Here is a 19,299-nt window from a genome sequence, read left to right on the forward strand (position 1 = left end):
CATCACACAACAACCATCACACAACACCCATCACACAACACCCATCACCCATCACACAACAACCATCACACAACATCCATCACACAACAACCATCACACAACAACCATCACACAACACCCATCACCCGTCACACAACACCCATCACCCATCACACAACAACCATCACACAACAACCATCACACAACAACCATCACACAACATCCATCACACAACACCCATCACCCGTCACACAACACCCATCACCCATCACACAACAACCATCACACAACAACCATCACACAACAACCATCACACAACAACCATCACACAACACCCATCACCCATCACACAACATCCATCACACAACACCTATCACACATCAAACAGCAACCATCACACAACATCCATCACACAACACCTATCACACATCAAACAGCAACCATCACACAACATCCCTCACACAACACAAACCAGGCAACTAAATATGCTTCAAACATCCTCAGACTATGTGGGGTATATTGCTATAACATATTTTGACAGACATTAAATGACATTAAAACATAACAAATCATAAATAATTTATTGTGTCAGTATGAACAATATATTGTGAACAGAAAAGAGAAAAAATGCACATATCATAAACAGAATTCGTAGAAAAAAAATCGATTTATGTCTAACTTTCAAATATTGCAGATCCTAGAGTCTCACAGTGTATTTAAAACACGTGTTGGGCCAAAAAACACAGCTGACTTCGTGTTGTTCTCACGTGAAATAGACATGCAAGAACCTATTGATGAAGTCGAACTGAAAATATTTCATTGACCAATGTCATTAAAATCAGATCTAAGTTCACGCTGCCGCTAAACAAAGATCTGAGGACATCCCATTACGGGTCACGTCAGAACGACCTTTCGCTAACTTTGACCGATCACTGAAACTATAACAAGAAGTCGACATCAGCCAATTAGAAAGCAGCTTTCTCGAGCTTTACGACGCTCGTTTCAACCTGGCGACTTCCATTTCAGACAGTGCTTGAAAAATATGTTGACACAGTTCTTGATTAAAATTTTGAAAACTGAACAAACGAACATTCTGCAATGTCTAATATATGGTCGAGATTGTATGGCAGTGCTTCCAACGTACTGTGCAACGCCTCCTCCGTTCAAATCTTTATCCCACAGAAGCGAGATATCGACGATAATTTTGACGGAATCAGTCGTACGGGCCGTAACTTAGATCTGATTTTAATGAGATTGTTCATTGACTGTAGTGATATTGAAAATATCTTATTATATATTCCACAGTTTGAGTTAGACCTCCTTATTCCGGACGGTACTATTTCAAGTCAAATCGTTCGGATGAGCTTATCAACATAGTAGCAAGTCCCTTTAACTGTTTGTAATTGTTTTCAATGTTCGGAAGATAGGGTATCCGGATAAAAGGGGTCCGGACTAAAGAGGCGTTAGTGTATACGAAACTTGTATTAATGAAGAGGTTGGCACTGAAGCGAATATAACAGAGACTTGACTAACCACCATATCTTCATTCATATTAACTGAAGGCATTCGTCCCCACTCGTCCCTTTCCGTAGCCTGCCATTCGGCTTGTCTCGGAAAGTCTAGAGTTACGAGGAACATGATGATAGGTGTGTACTATTGCGCAAATGGAGAAGTTTTCAATTATAATGTTTTTTGTTTAACCTTTAGGTAGATGACGATCTAATGATGATAGTAGTCTCTTCACTTCCTTGGGGTGGTACACAGTTAAGGACAATAGGGTAAATTTGCTTCCCCCTCCGTGAATCGCGTGCCCGACCACATTACATGTAATAGGCAACTGATATATATTTAGCCATGTTGTGGCATGGACAAGAACAAATAAATCACGATTTTCTCATTTTTTTCTCACAGAAAGAATTAAATATTAACAGATAAATAAGATGACCTGGTCATGCAAAGCTGTGAGAAAGTCATACTTGGACACATGTTTTATTAGTCTGTCCACCGAAGCGTACACAGACCAGGCATTGTTGCTGTTCTCCGCGTGTTTCGTTAGGTCACTTGAATCTCTTCCGCATCGAGGGAGTCAGTTTTCCTCCTTTCGTGAAGTTTTCCTCCAAATTTAAACTGGCGCCTATCATGACATCGCAATATGGCGGGATTGTTCGGATGTTGCGTGCGCAGATGCAGGAAGTGCTCCTCGGGGTCGTCAGTCGAATGGCCACATTCCTCACACACATACACTTTAGTCCTGCGTTCATTGAAGGCAAACATGAACATCATTCCGTGAATCTTCTTCCCATGGGACTCCAGGGAGCATCGCTGTGTGAAGGCCTTTCCACAGATGTCACACTTGTAAGGCCGCACGCCTGCAGATAATAAAAAACACCTGTTGACTGTTCAAAGTGCTCTTGAAAGGCAAATAATAATAATAATAATAATAATAATAATAATAATAATAATAATAATCATCCGAAATAGGCTTCACACATTGTTTGGAATCGAACCCGGTCTTCGGCGTGACGAGCGAACGCTTTAACCGCCAGGCTACCACCACAAATACTACTACTACTACTACTACTACTACTACCAGTAATAATAATAATAATAATAATAATAATAATAATAACCAGCCTGACTGCCAGGATCACCCAAACACTCTTTGCTGCATTTTTTATTTAATCTGTAAATAATAATAATACACATCCTGACCCCACCAATCTAGTTTAGGTGTCTTTTTGTTACTGCCTTGTTTTGCACAACACATATCTAAACAAGATTACCTTTCGAATTGAACCACAAAGTAGTTTGGCCATGAGTTCATGCCTACCTGCATAGCTGTATCCCAATTGCCTTGATGTTCATGATGTCAATCACTGGTTTCTCTGGTCAGACTCGATTATTTACAGGCCGCCGTCATATAGCTGGAATATTGCTGAGTGCGGCGTTAAACAACAAACACACAAAAACCTACCTTCATCCTATCTACCTACCCACCGAACCCGTGAAGATCCAGGAAGAGAACAGGTCTTCAGGAACCCATGCTTGCCGGGAGAGGCGACTAACGGGATCGGGTGGTCAGGCTAGCTGACTTGCATCGTATCCATGCACAATGTCAATCACTGGATTGTCTGGTCTAGACTCGGTTATTTACAGACCGCCGTCATATAGCTGGAATATTGCTGAGTGCGGTGTTAAACAACATTTTATTCGCTGACTCCAGACATGGCGCCATGACGTACCTGTATGAGTGCGAGTATGCCGCTTCAGATCGAATGTGTCGTTGAAACCCTTTCCACATACAGTGCACAGGAACCGCTTTATCTCCTTGTGTGTCTTCAGGTGTTTCTGCAGCAATCGTGGGGTGTCCGTCTTGAACCCACACAAGCTGCACGAGTGACAGGGCTCTGATGCCATCAGGTACGCAGGAGGACTATCTGTTGCATGGAGAGAAGACTCCTTTATACTAAACCCTGTCATTGTTCACGCTGCTTTATTTGACAATGCAAATATGTAAGAGAGATATAAGTATACGTCACGACTGCAATATATCATACAGATAACGGAGTGAGTGAGTGAGTTGGGTTTAACGCCGCTTTTAACAGTATTCCAGTTATATCACGGCGTGTCAGCTTAATGTGGGAGGAAAGCCCGAAGTGATGCAAGTCTCAGACGTTTACCACTTTGGTGAAACCCACGAGGAAGGGTATGGTGCTGACAAACCTAGAAACATAATCGGGGCGAACCGGGATTCAAACCCACAATCATAGGTTTCTGGAGTACCAAAGGGGCGCAACTCTGCACAGCGAATCGCGGCGCCTTAGACGACTGGGTCACCCGTGCCCCCCATTCAGATAACGACGAAATTAAGTTAAAAATGAATGAACATGCATCAGTGGTTGGTTGGTATGTTGTTTTACGCCGCACTCAGCAATGTTCCAGCTATATGACGGCGGTCTGTAAATGATCAAGTCTGGACCAGACAATCCAGTGATTGACATCATGAGCATCGATCCACACAATTGGAATCGATGACATGCATCAACCAAGTCAGGGAGCCTGACCACCCGATTTCGTTAGTCGTCTCTTACGATAAGCATAGTCACCTTTTACGGCAAGCATGGGTTGCTGAAGATCTATTCTACCCCGGAACTTCACGGGTCGTCATCAGTGGACAGTAAGATAAATATAAACTGCCGGACTGACAAAAGTATACATCCATGTTTGATAGTGGTTGAATATTTAACAAATCAGAAATGGTAATTGGTAATGTATTTGATCAAAATTACCTTCTGGGCCTAAGCTTGGTGAGTTTCACGACTGTTTTTAGACGTTTTCATAAGGTTTGTAATATTTTTGGTCAAATCCAACATTATACTTTCTTTTGCCAGGCAGTTTACATTAATGAAACCTCCCCTCAATAGACAGTGAGATTATTATATAACTGCTCACTCACTCACTCACTCACTCACTCACTCACTCACTCACTCACCTCACCTCACCTCACCTCACCTCACCTCACCTCACCTCAACTCAACTCAACTCAACTCGCTCACCACTCACAAAATATAGAAGTACTCACGAATAGCGTGCACATCCGGGTGAATAGCACCTGGCTTCTCGTTGGTCAACAATGGGTTCTTGATCCCAAAACCATTGTTGATGACTTCAACCTTGATTCCTGTTGGCTGGAATGGATAAGATTAACTAATCATACCGCCATAAGTTTTTCATCGAGATGGATGTTCGATCGCCACCACATTTTCTATACAGATATTCAAAGCTTTCATTTTTCATTTTACTTCATTCTAAAATGAATTCGCCCACAGTTCAGCATTGCATTGATAGTTTTCCAAAATTTGTTTCTTCGAAATATTCTTACCTTTGGATAGGGTGTAACGCGCTCTCTGATAGGAAAACAGGGGACTGGCGCTTTTAACAAGCCTTGTGATTGGTCACCTTGCCTGGTCATCAGATCAACCGGACCCATATGGGAAGACGGATGCATGGGAATTGCCGCACTGTTAAAGGACGACGGTTCGTCCGCCATTACTGTTGAAGAAGGTGACGGTATTTCCGCAGGGGAGAGAACTCCGAGAGGCGAAGGTGTTTTCCCAGCGTAAGGTGAGATCCAGGTATTAGGCGATGAGTTGAAAGGGGATGGAGTTGGCAGCCAATTTGGAGGTGGCGAATGAGCGTGCATAAAAGACGCTGGGTGCGCATGCCCATGCACATGCGCATGCATAACATGATTCCACAAAACTGGCGGTCGGAGGGTTGGAAGATGCGGAAAATGGGGAAGGGCGCCGTAATCATTATGCCCCCGTCTTGAAGGGATGTGTTCTATTTGCGGGCGGCTAAAGGCCGTGCTAAAGTGGGGTTGGTTAAGTCTTGGTGGGAACTGGAAAATATTGGACGTTATGCTATCTTCTCTTGTGGGAGATATAACCTCAGCGTCCTTGCTTGCTTTCCTAACAGGTACAACCGGAGCCTTTTCTTCTTTTGTGTCATCTGAAATATGATAAGAAAGCTATAAAATGCAGTTTCAGAAATTAAATGCATATATGATTAGCTATTGAGCGTGGGCTGCATTGTAATGCTAATCCTTTTGATGAGAGCCTATTATGCTCCCCTTGAATCCCGTTTGGTATTGTGTTACACAGTGAAGACACCTACAGAAAGAGGGCGCTTATGTTCACACACACACACACACACACACACACACACACACACACACACACACACACACACACACACACACACACACACACACACACACACACACAAACACACACACACACACACACACACACACTCTCTCTCTCTCTCTCTCTCTCTCTCTCTGCTGATGTGTTGGGAAATTAACACATTCTTACATCAACGACATTTTGTACCAGCATGCACATGGCTATGCTACACCCCTCCATGTTATAAGATCATCCGGGACTTTTTGCATTTAAAGTAGGATTAAGGTGGATTACGGGTGCATGTTCCAAGCAAGATAAACATGTCGCTGCGTTCTTTCATTGAAATGTTATTTTCTTCACATACAGGCGGTGTCATTAATGTGTTGATACAAGATTACGGCACATTCACGTCTTTGACTGGGAATTTATGTGGTGCAGCTATGTTGCAGGACGAGATATCCTATCTTCTGTGAAACTGTGTTACACATGGAGGCTTAACGTGATTCTATACTAAAGCAGACATTGAGCCATTTAACCCCAACTTCTCAACACAATACACCACTGGTTTTAACGTTTAATCGAAAACATGCCTAGATTCAAACAACAATACAGCTGTCCAATCCTTAACGTAAGATGTTTAGCATTACAACAGGTTGTTTTATGAAAATATTTATCTTCGAGGCGGTACATACATTTTTCATTTTCATGTACTGTTTTTCATTTTCAAGTTTAGATACACCGAGAAGAAATTGAACAAGAACGTATGTTAACAAGGGTATATAACGTTTAATGTAAATTCCTTATTTACAAATTAGGTGCCTCTTTCTTGCAGTGGGGGCACAGGTGTCCCAGTCGTCTAAGGCGCAGCGATTCCCTGTGCAGAGTTTCGTCCCTTGGGCACGCCAGAAACCTATGATTGTGGGTTCGAATCCTGGCCCGCCCCGATCATGTTTCTAGGTTTATCAGCACCAAACCTGTGCTCATAGGTTTCACCGAAGTCGTAAATGTTTCAGACCTGCATCACTTCGGGCTTTCCTCCCACTTTAAGCTGACACGCCGTGATATAACTGGAATAATGTTAAAAGCGGTTTAAAAACCCAACTCAATCACTCACCTTTCATGGAGTGAGTGAGTGGGTTTGTTTTGCATTGGGCAGTATTTTAGTCACGTTATTTCCGCAAATCTCAGACGTTTATTACTTTGGTACAATTTACGAGTACGGACATGGTGCTTACAAACATGATCGCACTCGAACATACTATCATAGGCTCCTTGCACGTCTAAGGGGCGCAATTCTGCCTCGCTAATTGCTGCGCCTTATATAGTGTTTAAGGGAGCATGTGGTGCTAATGATGTGTTATATAAATAACGAATTTTATATATACAACAAACGTTAACCAAAGTTATGCATGTGCATTTGACTACATATGTATACACAAACTGATAACCTTATTGAATATTTTTTAAAGCCATATCAGCTCTTTTAAACCTACTCTCGGAGAAAACAAGCACTCATTGAAGACTCGGGAATATTCATTTCCACCTCAGTACGTAATCTTTGCCTCGTCATCATTAAAGTCAGGTAAATCTGTCTGAAATGTGTAATATAGACGCTCGTCACATTATGATGCTGTAAGGTTTACGACAATGGTATGGTGACGGGCACATTTGTAATTTATATCGTCATTTAGTATAGCCTTACACCTCGATGGCACATTAATCCTCCTGCGGTACGCTTTACCCATCGTCCTTTGTCGTCTCAATGTTCTCACTGTGTTTTTGTGAATGGTGAAAGATTAATTTTTCACCAACACATTTCCCACATACTTTATGTGGTGAGGTGTGTTCCTCATTGAAACAGATACGAAAACTATTCAGTCTACACTTTTAATAAAAAAAAAAGTAGTTTATATAATATTCCTTTGACATTTTAACAATTAAAACACATTTATCATACAGACATTTTACAAAGCATAAAGAAAGAATGGTTTCATCTTTAATGGGTATTTTGGAGAAATAGCATAACATCTTATATATATATATATATATATATATATATATATATATATATATATATATATATATATATATATATGATGGATGTTTTTGTTGTTGACAGAAGGTGCTAGTTCTGCAATGGAAATTTGTTGAATAACATCGACCAAACCCTTTTCGTAATCATGAGAAATCTCTGTTAAAAGCAATGTGCATTGTACTATTTCGACCATATCACAAGCATGTGTTTGAATCACTATCAAAAAGTGAGTGAGTGAGTTGAGTTTAACGCCGCTTTTAACAGTATTCCAGTCATATCGCAGCGTGTCAGCTTAATGTGGGGGGAAAGCCCGAAGTGATTCAGGTCTAAGACGTTTACCACTTCGGTGAAACCCACGAGCACGATAATGGTGCTGACAAACCTAGAAATATAATCCGAGATTCGAACCCGCAATCATAGGTTTCTGGTGTGCCCAAAGGACGCAACTCTGCACAGCGAATCGGGGCGCCTGGGCGCCCCCCTATCAAATAGTGATGATAACATTTTTTCGCCTAAAGATGAGCGTAGCCTGCTCCATCGGTGACGCCAGTCACAAACACATGCAACCTCAAACCGAGTGCTCACCTAGACAAACACGGGAACATATAGTACAAGTCAAAATAGGGAATTGCATCGGACGTCATTTTTGTCACTGGTGCGTCAAATTTTGAAAGCGTCACTGAGGCCTTGAATGTTGTAACCTTGATCAAACAACTTCTGAACAAGAGTTGTATGACATTCTTTGAAATCTTGGTAGAAAGAGCATGCTCGATTGTACCTCAAACTGTGCAATGTAGACACCGCGGGTTGAGGTCATTTATCTTGTCATACAGTCTTGTGGAGAATGTTTTGTCACTCTGAATATTTATGCATTGCTCTTAATATGAAACAGATGAAGCGGTCTGACTGGTCTCCTTTCTGTCCAGTTTAGGCGGGTAATTCAGTGGAAGGGAATAATATGGTACAAGTCAAAACAATACCGATTACAGAAACACCTTATTGCAAATCTCCTTCATAATAAGACATTTTCAAATTAGAAAAATAATAATGTCTTCTTCGCAAAAGTGTTTCTATTATTTCTTGTTGTGTAGGAAATATATCATACAGTGATTAGCACCCATACTATAACTTAAGAAAGTATGTGTGACTTTGTAACATTCTCGTATCACACTGAAATATCAAATTTCAAATTGACAAACGGGCGGATTTGCGAAAGAAGTGCTGCTAAATAAATATATTCTTTCGTGGTAATGCAGTCATCAGCATGATCGTTGACTAAAGTCGATTCGATAACTGGCAGACCAATCAAAATGCAGAATTCTAAAATGTAATAGTAGAATTATTAATGATATAGCATGATCGTGAAAAATACAGAGTTAGGAATCTCTTTGAAAAAAACTTTAAGTCCAGCCAGTCCAATAAAAAGATTTAAAAAAATATTTTTTTCTTTCGGCATCCCCTACACTACATCAAGAATAAAGACGAGGACCGACTTCTGTGCACGGTAAGATTACAAAGAAGTTGTTCAGAACCCCATGCGTGAACTGTGAACAGCACACACGTTGAGTGTTTATCACATGTTTAAGTAATTAATGTCTACAGGTGAGTTGCGTGGATGGGTGTGATGTTGGTGTTAGATGGGAGGAGGGATGGTAGCTCGGATCCCGCCCTCTGTAGCGATGAGGTTTATTTAACGCAGGTACACGTCCTTCAGCCCTTTGGCGATACGCTCAATATGGAACCTTTTTTAAAAGGTCATCATTCCGTGCTTGAATTATTTAACCCCAGAAAAATATTATGATACAATGTATATAATGGGCTATAAAAATATTGAATATCCATACACAACTGCACCTCAACAGTTACATGTGTGGTAATTGAATGGGGGCTGGGCGGTGCATAGAAACTAACATCAAATAGCCGGTACAAAATAGTTTCTTTTTTATCATTGCCATCAGGGTTCATTCGAACTGACACAAAGTTTCTATCTTCTAAAAATATTATCCCGAAAATAACTCACGTGTGACGAAAAGAAATACATTTATGGTAAACGTTTCTTTAATTCTGTATTCCTTCATGACGAAAGTGATATAGTTTAATTCACACAAGCAAACATCGCTTGGCGTATTACTGGGTTTTTCGCTCATGATCGGCTAATGTTTAACAAAGCAGTAAATAAAAACTGACGTACTTTTCGAACGTGTTGTGACAGAATGTAAATAATTTATTTTAATATGTCGATTATAAAGTGTTATATTTTCATTTGACATATGCCGAGGTCTGTAACCTCCATTTGGTTATTAAATATTAATGCAGGTCTATTGATGATTTGCAAACTTCCTCCCAAAGAGTTCGTGATTGAGAATGTTATGATACAGGCGTTTGTGAGTAAATAATTAATTAGGCTTGGAAGTAAGAATTTGAGCGCCCAGCTTACTGACCCAAACTTGAGAAGGATGACCTGTCTGGCTTGCCAGATGTACGCCACATCTGTTAGGATGCCCAGAGGTCACTTTTCATCAAGTAAGACTTCAATAATAATCTTTGTTTAACTTGCTATGCTCTTATGTGCCCCCTTCTGTGAAGTCTCGGTCGAGAGAAAATAATAGAATAATTCAAATATTTATTTTTTTGTTATTAATGTATTATGTATATGGCTTAACTGACAGCATTTAATATTTTTTTCAACTTAACAACGGTTTCAGAAATGTCCCATTTAGACCAGTTGAATATCTAATGTTGATGTTCTTTAATAAAACGCATGATCATTCTAAAAAAGTAATCTTTCGTTCGAAAAATACAAAGTACCAATGTCATTTGTATATTTCTCATGAAAATAGACATATATGGAAAGATGTATGTATCACTAGTGAAATAATGGATGGATTGATGTGATGGTTAGGTGGATGGAACGATGACTGCCTGGCTTGCTTTAAGATGGGTGAGTTGATGGAAGGAAGGATGGGAGATTTGCATGGATGGGAGAGTGAATGGATGGATGCATTTCTCAACAATTAGTCTAGGCATTCACACAGAAACAAAATACCTTGCATATACATTGTGATTATGTACAGAAAGAGCCCTCATCGTTGACGCCCTGCTGACATGATAATATTCACCTGAGTATACGTGGTATACTTTGTTTTATGTGGAGTTATAAGGGTGGGTTTAACAAGGACCTACAGACAACATCTGATCCACGTGTTAACCACCCCTTCTAGCCACCCTTTTGATCCTGAAATAGATCCGAACACAGGTCACAAAGCCAGATGTATCTACCCGGCGCCTGTCAATCACATGGTTGAAGCATTGAACCCAAAACGTGTGTCGAAGCAGTGAGCCACCTGATAGTCTAAGGTTATCCCCCTTGATGGAGATAAGCGGTTTCACGTTGCCATCACCATCTCACTGGGAACAGTAGCCGTTTGATATGGACCACGCCTTCTCATTACACGGCCACGCGCAGTGGGGAGTATGAGCCTGTGGTCCTGTGGCAATAACACCACGTGAAATGTGTCTGGGAATATGATTTTTCTCGAAGTGAACTTACGCTGACGTTTTAAATTTACGTTTTAACTTATAAAACATACACTTTTAAAAAGGACCATTGGACTTTGTATAATGTATACTCCTTTAATTTTATAAAGAGTTTAACTTTTGGCCCTTAACTTTGAGAATAAATATGTACAGAAGTGTTATTACACGTCTTAAAATAAATTTATAACCATGTTGATTATTGCAAATATTAAATGATATGAGGGATTTATGACTCACGGGTATTGTGTTAATGTACCTTGTGTGGCTGGTATTGATTAATTGTACGACTAGTTCGAAAAGTAACTTAAACAGAATTGTTAACTGATTTTAATCTTTTGTCAATACCTGAATAAACTACGTATTGTCTTATAGAGACGGGTCTGCAGTCGCAGAGGTATAATTATGACTTTTCTTTATCTCTACGTCATCACTTTAGTTCAACTAACCGTCATCTTTGACCTTGGGCGTGCGGAAATTTCAAAGTCATGGATATGTTTTCATTTTCTCACAATCATTGCGTATCACACAATATGAAGATAGTTGCGACGGATGGCATTATGTTTTGCATGTGCCATCCCTGTACACTTTGACATGTCAGCACAGAAACACATCTAACATTGCATAGAGATGCTGAACATGTGAACTCTTGTATTCTTAATAGAGCTGCTGATGTTGGTAAGATGCAAACATAATCCTTATTGGAAAGGTGACATGACCTCCCAATTAAGGGATGTTATCACTGGTTGGATGTGGCAGAAATGACTCTTTCATTCTTGGATGTCTGTAGCTGAGAGCTGCTTGATGAATAATTTGTCTATTGAATGATGTTGCAAATTGGTTCATAAATAATTTGATGTATGTTGTGTGATGTTGAGAGTTGCTTGCTAAATACTAAGATGTTTGTTGTGTGATGTTGAGAGTTGCTTGCTAAATACTTAGATGTTTGCTGTGTGATGTTGAGAGTTGCTCGCTAAATACTAAGATGTTTGCTGTGTGATGTTGAGAGTTGCTTGCTAAGTACATATAGATGTTTGTTGTGTGATGTTGAGAGTTGCTTGCTAAATACTTAGATGTTTGCTGTGTGATGTTGAGAGTTGCTTGCTAAATACTTAGATGTTTGTTGTGTGATGTTGAGAGTTGCTTGCTAAATACTTAGATGTTTGTTGTGTGATGTTGAGAGTTGCTTGCTAAATACTAAGATGTTTGTTGTGTGATGTTGAGAGTTGCTTGCTAAATACTTAGATGTTTGCTGTGTGATGTTGAGAGTTGCTTGCTAAATACTTAGATGTTTGCTGTGTGATGTTGAGAGTTGCTTGCTAAGTACATAGATGTTTGTTGTGTGATGTTGAGAGTTGCTTGCTAAATACTTAGATGTTTGCTGTGTGATGTTGAGAGTTGCTTGCTAAATACTAAGATGTTTTTTGTTTGATGTTGACAATTGATTTCTTATTACTTTAATGTCTGCTGTCTGATGTTGAGAACAGACATGGATCTTATGGTGAGAGTTTTACACTCTGGTATATCTGTTCAGATGTGTGTTGTCCGATGTTGAGAGTGGGTGCTGAGGTTTTGTATCTTGTATCGCTGTTGTTGGGAACCGACAAAGATATTATAAGGGATCTTATGACGAGCTGTTTTTAGTATCTCTGCTCGGATGTCACAACTCAGACCATCTCCCACCCTTCACTGGCCATATGGGGAAACAATCGCGAACAACCTATTCAAGTTTCATTACACTTTTTACACATGAAATAGATACGGTGGGAACACACCTATACCTAAATAGCTAGCACTTACAAACTGGAAATTAAAACTTTATGTGGATATCATGCCCACTGTTACGTCAAAGATGCTGAGGCTGGTTATCTCTATACTAACGGTTAAATGCACAGCAGTATACAGGGCCATGTGTTACCGTGATGTTATCGTCACACAGGGCCATTATCATCTACTAGAGAAGGCTACAATGTCGTCGGTGTTACAACCATCAACAGAGCATGAACAGATCAATATTGTATATAGGTTCTGCTAGGTGACAGAACAGTTGAAATTTGTAACCTTTCGGGTGAAAGTGGAACTCTCCCTTTGTCATTCTTTCTCTAACCACGCTCCTCAAGGAATGTGCCCCTTAACTTTAAACACCTTCACAATTGGCATACAGTAAACTACGGTTATAACGAACACAAAGGGACCACTAATCTAAGTTCGTAATAACCGTAGTTCGTTATAAGCATGTAACAACATATATACAACAAATGGCCGGGACTACAAAATACGTTCGTTATATCTGTCAGTTCGTTATAAGCGTGTTCGTTATAAACGTAGTAAACTGTATTTGTAAACTATACTAGAGTTTTACCTGCTGAGTTATATTTTGTGATGTCAAGAAGGCAGGTATTTTCAAAAGCGCTGAGCAGTTATATGAATGTCAAACATTTAACAGTCGTGTGCTTATGAGAAGGGAGATGTGCTTATGAGAAGGGAGATGTGCTTATGAGAACGGAGATGTGCTTAGAGAACGGAGATGTGCTTATGAGAACGGATATTGTTATTTGAACTCAGACTTCATTGGGTCAGTTATTCAGTTATAAGTGTGATTCGCCAATACGTTGAAGTGGATGATACCTCGCCTTTACAACCTATGGATTAGGGAGTTAAATGGAAAGGGTTCATTTCATTTGTTAAGAGGTATTGTTGATTCAAAGAAAACAGCTAAGGTATGTCGAAATATGCTGAAACAAAATGATATGGATCATTTTGGGGGAACATTTGTTTAGGACACACAATTTCAGTAAAAATATCCACACAAAAATAATGATTTCTGACTTTTTCATAACTTTGATAGTTATAAGTTTCATAGTTTTCTACATTGTGTTCACGTAAAGATTGGTTCCTCGGCACGTTTTAGTCAATACTCATTGCAGATATGTAAACAAGTAATATATACTGACACATTAAAAGCATTATAACGTTTTCCAGAATCATACATGAAGTGTTTTTGTGCTCAAGTTCATCTCGAAGCATATCGAATGAGATTCGAACCTGAACGACGACATTGTTGTGTTTGATACCTCATAACTAAATGCACAGAACAACTTAATTTGATTTTTGTGGCCATTCTGCCAAATATTACAGCTTTGAATTTGCGTGTTCGAAGAGTTTCAGTATATGAAAGTATACGTTGCTTTATGTTAACGTGCAGTTTGTATTTAATCCGTAATCATGGTTCATGCAGTACGCCATACAGGCATGTAAATAATTATAGTATATATAGTATTATAAGTATTATAATAAACATTATAGAAAAAGTTGCCCAGTTTTCTGCTTCGATTTAACCTACAGAATATCTTTAACCCGTGATCGCGTTTCCATCACCGAAATACAGACATGTTAATAAGTAAAATATGAAACATGAACTCACACTGTGACAACGTTCTATACAGAGGCTCACAAGAAAAGATTCACATACCGCTAAGAATTTCATAACAGAAAAAGCGTGCTTTTGTACATCATGTGTATATGAAGTATACTTAAATGCCTCCAGTGACAATAATAACACCATAAAACGTGTACAAGAAAAGAAAGCAACGTCTCTTCAGACGAGCTCCTAAGCCTTTGTTTTCAGATGGGTTCCTTAAAACTCCACCAATCCCGCATGCAGTGTCGTAGAGAGACATCATACAGACATGGCATTGTTCTCGAACATTCATCCGCAACAAGTGTTCTGTATTTTTTCCAGACCGTAAAGCCCGGCCTATCCTGCCTCCGTGAAGGGAATCCTTCGGAATGCATCCCACCCGTGACGACGCTCTTAATTTGTCCAACCATTTTCAGAGAAGCTGCGAGGAAAACCGTTCTGTGTCGAACTCCAGGGTAGCTTATAAGGAGGTATTTTATCTATCCTCTCTAATGGTTACCACGAGTCTCACAGTCAGGGAAGGATGGGTGACTGGCAACCGTTAGGTGCAGTTGGTTCGACTACCCCCACCTGCTGATTTAAACCGACAAGTGAAATTACATCGTTTTTTCTCCACCTATAGCCTGCTAGCTGAAGAGAATGCCCTATCTGAATGTTTTTGTGTTTCAATAATGGAAAGGTATGGGGGGTAACGTCGCAGGGTCATTGAAGGAGTATCTGTGAATTTTATCGAGATATTTATCAAATTCATTACAGTCGCTGCGGCAACACAGGTAGAGAAAAATATACTTGAACAAAGATGGTATTATGCACATGTTCCATGTGAGAAGCGTGTTTTTATCTTAACATGTATCAATTCTCTTTCTTCTCACTTCAACCTAATTTTAAGATAACGTTACCAGATAAGTCAGGTAGACATGAAGTGGCTAGCATTTAGGTTTTTTTCTTGATATTTACTTACATCCAAATTGGCTAACAATATTAAATCTGGCAATACATTTAGGTTTTTTATTTCATTTTCGAGAGATTTGGATTTATATTGATAGGTAAATAAACTCGACATTGACATTTTGGGCTATTGTAATAGTGCAATAAATCATATCATTCAATGGGCTACGAATAGGTGTTGGTGTGAGTTAAGAGCAAATACCAGATAGTTTTGTATATGGTGGTGTGTGATTGACGAAACACGTGATTAAAGATAGTTCATAGCAGAAAGTAATAGTGTTATCACGGAACATAACTTTCGAGGAAATTCACAATTTTTTAAGATAACGCTTCAGTCCGGGATCGCCAGGACTGAATGAGTATTGAAAGAGGAAACAGAAAAAATAGCAACAAATTTAATTGAGAATACGTTGGGGAAATCTTAACACAACGAAAGATAGAAAATAAGGACATATTTCATTGTCAAGTGAAGAACACTCTCATCATTATGTGCATGTACAGAAGGACGGTCCACATCCATGTCATGCTGTGTGGCTTTTGAGGAAACCGATGTTTGCACATGAGTGTACCTCAAAGGCCGAACGGAGTTATTCAACGCCTTTTCATCTTCAAATCGTATCTAACGTGAAAGAAAGTTTGTTTTGTAGACTGGGAACACAGAACTCCCTCCGCTATATCACACCTAGTCCTTTCCCTTCACTCTTTATCCAGAACAGAGAACGGGATGTTAGGCTGCGAGAAGCCAGACAGGCAAGGTAGAAAAACACCCCCTTGTCTATACCCATAACTGGTTCAAGTAATGAAACTGTTTAACGCTTTACACATCTCCGATGTAGTAGTGGGTTTGTGAGGTACTCTTTATGCTAACAATTATTGAATGTAGGTGTAGCGATCTAGGTGTGTTTCAGTGACTGTCTACGTGTATGCAAACTAAAAGATGGATATCCAATTTTTAAAGTTTATACCATATAGTACTGTTCGATTGAAGCTTAGTTGGTATTACAGATCAATTGATTGTGGATACCTGGATGAATGTCATAGTTACGTTAACACATGTATATAGATGGGTAGATATGTGAATGTTGATGGGTGGGTGGGTGGCTGGAAAGAAGTTGGATGCATGGATGGATAGGTAGCTATGAATAAATGGGTGGTGGGTGGAAGATGGGTGGATCGATGGATCAAGTGATGGATGGTGGATGGATGGTGATGGGTGTCGCAGTAGGCAGGTGGATGGATGGATGGTTTATAACCACATATGCCGTAATGCTTCGTTTGATTTATTAGATTAAAAACACAATTTTGTATTTTTATATGCATGCACACAAGTTTAAACATATGCTTTATTCTGATTGGAGATTTTCAGATAGCATTCAACCAAACGGCAACGATTCCTTCACGCATGCCTTGGATTAAAAATGACCATTGTTCCCGGCAAATACCACGTAGTATGATGAAATTGAGAAATCATGTTTAATTATAATGTTTTATCCCTCTACATTAAACAGTGCAATGATTAATCTCCATCAGTTTGGTGTATATCATGCAAACATTTCATGATGAAATGTGTGCACTCGACTGTCAGTAAGAAAATCAAACAACACAATCGAAATATTAGTAATGACGTAATGTATTAAATAAATATGTTGTGTTCATCTTCGTAAATGGTAATGAAAATAATAATAATAATAATAATAATAATAATAATAATAATAATAATAATAATAATGATAATAATGAAAATGATATTAGTATTGATAATAATGACGATAATGATGTTGAGAATATAGGAAAAAGCAGAGGAGGAAGAAGAATGGGTGATGATGATTATGAAATTACTTCGAATAATAACATATCCGTGTGGTAATCATCATGACAGGTTCCCCACAAAAAGAATTATTTTCTATATATTTTCTATGTCAACTGAGACATACTCAGGATATTGTGGGTCTTGAAAAACGTTTAAAAAATAAATAATCCTGTATAGTGTATTCAATAGCTTGTACGACTTGATAAAGTTGAAGTTTGCACATAATATATCAACAACTTCGTCCTTAAAAGCAGTATAGATGCGAGGATTATACCGCTCTTTCTCGAGTTTAATAACTATTTACACAGCACACAAAAGCCATTCGTAGTTGAACACATCTTAACAAAATAGTCCTACGCTCTCTTCGCTAACTATTTTTAAGATGAATCCAATATTTACACTCTTTGCCAAGGTAAATTAGTTATATTCTCGCGTATTCCCTAGCTAGCACCTCACGCCCTCTATTTACAGTGCCGCTTCAGAAGATGCTATCAGATGCTATCTTCATCACGCCCTCTTACCTTCGCAGTCTGATGCTTTTCTCTTTTCTGGAGTCGGAGGAGGTGTGGTCCACGGGGTCGAGATGTCCGAGTTCCCGGGGGTAAAAATGGGCGTGGCAACATCTTCCCATGTACGTGTTTGAACGCAGGATTTTTTTCGAACTAGAAACGATTTAGGCATTTTGTCCTTTTAAAAACTTTTTTTAAAAAACCTTGTTAAATATCATTAAATAACGTGGAAATGTAATCAACAGTCGTTTTTTAGAATCATCACACACCGTCGTAATATCCAATATCGATCGTCAGTTTAACGGTGGAAATTCTCACACAGTAATTTACAAAATCCGTGTTAAGTTTAAAGTTTCTCAGAATCACTTCAGTCCACAGCAAGCTCCTAGCGATGTACTCAGAACAACCGGGAGCTCTCTAAGCGAGGAGGTGAAGGTGTGTCGCCTTGTCTCATCCACCCGCTACAGATAACGTTCAGCCCTCTACATCTGTAAGCGGCGTTATGTTCCCTCGCGTTCCAGCGCATCCTCTACCCGCTACACCCGCTTCGGCTCACTGACCCATAACAACCGAGAGTAAAAGTAGTTCTTCATCCATTGACATGCTTAACGGTTGGTGGGATACACGCGGTGGTGAAAATAACTCAGGATTGATAAATTTTTTTAGAAAAGATAGGCGTTTCGTTTATTGTTAAAATGAATATCTACTTCTGTATTTGAAAAGTTTACACGTTTTTAGTGATGTGGAATGAAAATAAAGCTCATCGAAGGCGATGCTATCATTGTACAGATGTTGACTTCTCGAGATCCTATGACTCTCGCCGTCATATCAAACATATCATCTCGCTTGAATCTTTAACGGTCTATCGGTATTCATTGATGGTAGAAAGATAGACCATTACAGTAAAGATCACTTGGTAGAGGGAGCATGTGTATGGTGGACCTGTTTGTTTATTGACCTGAAGATAACTTCACGTATAGCATCCAGGTCTTTGAAGTTGTCCAGGATGAAGATGATCGCTGCTGCGCCCCATTACGTTCAGTGATTGGTGCCCATATCCTGATACGACGTTAATAGCTTACACCTTCTCTCGAGGTTGGGGAGGGTCAGGTTTTACGGTAAGGGAGACATTGGGTGGGTGATGTATCGGATACCCAGAGTCACGCTCCCTGGTGGCCCGAGTAAGGCTACGCTTTGGATACAGTTTGTGTGTACAGTAAACTACGTTTATAACGAACACTCTTACAACGAACTTGCGGATATAACGAACTGGCTTTTTTTGTCCAGGTCATTTGCTGTGTGTATGTTTATGACGAACTACGGTTATAAAGAACTACGGTTATAACGAACAAAAATTAGTGGTCCCTTTGAGTTCG

The 19,299-nt window shown here is 39.4% G+C and overlaps 1 protein-coding gene across 1 annotated transcript; it reads right to left on the bottom strand.

The window, feature by feature from the left end:
- Nucleotides 1-572: 572 nt before the first annotated feature.
- LOC139449732 (uncharacterized) lies at nt 573-18,408 on the bottom strand. Its single transcript, XM_071231252.1, has 5 exons — nt 17,936-18,408; nt 4,862-5,490; nt 4,562-4,667; nt 3,222-3,416; nt 573-2,348 (listed from the first exon to the last, which is right to left on the bottom strand). The coding sequence occupies exons 1-5, from the start codon at nt 18,093-18,095 to the stop codon at nt 2,032-2,034; spliced, it is 1,407 nt and encodes a 468-aa protein (XP_071087353.1). The 5' UTR covers nt 18,096-18,408; the 3' UTR covers nt 573-2,031.
- Between the last annotated feature and the right edge of the window lie 891 nt (nt 18,409-19,299).

Source organism: Haliotis cracherodii, unplaced genomic scaffold, assembly GCF_022045235.1.
Source record: "Haliotis cracherodii isolate W230 unplaced genomic scaffold, xgHalCrac1.p SCAF_8, whole genome shotgun sequence".
In the NCBI taxonomy this organism is placed as follows: Eukaryota; Metazoa; Mollusca; class Gastropoda; order Lepetellida; family Haliotidae; genus Haliotis; species Haliotis cracherodii.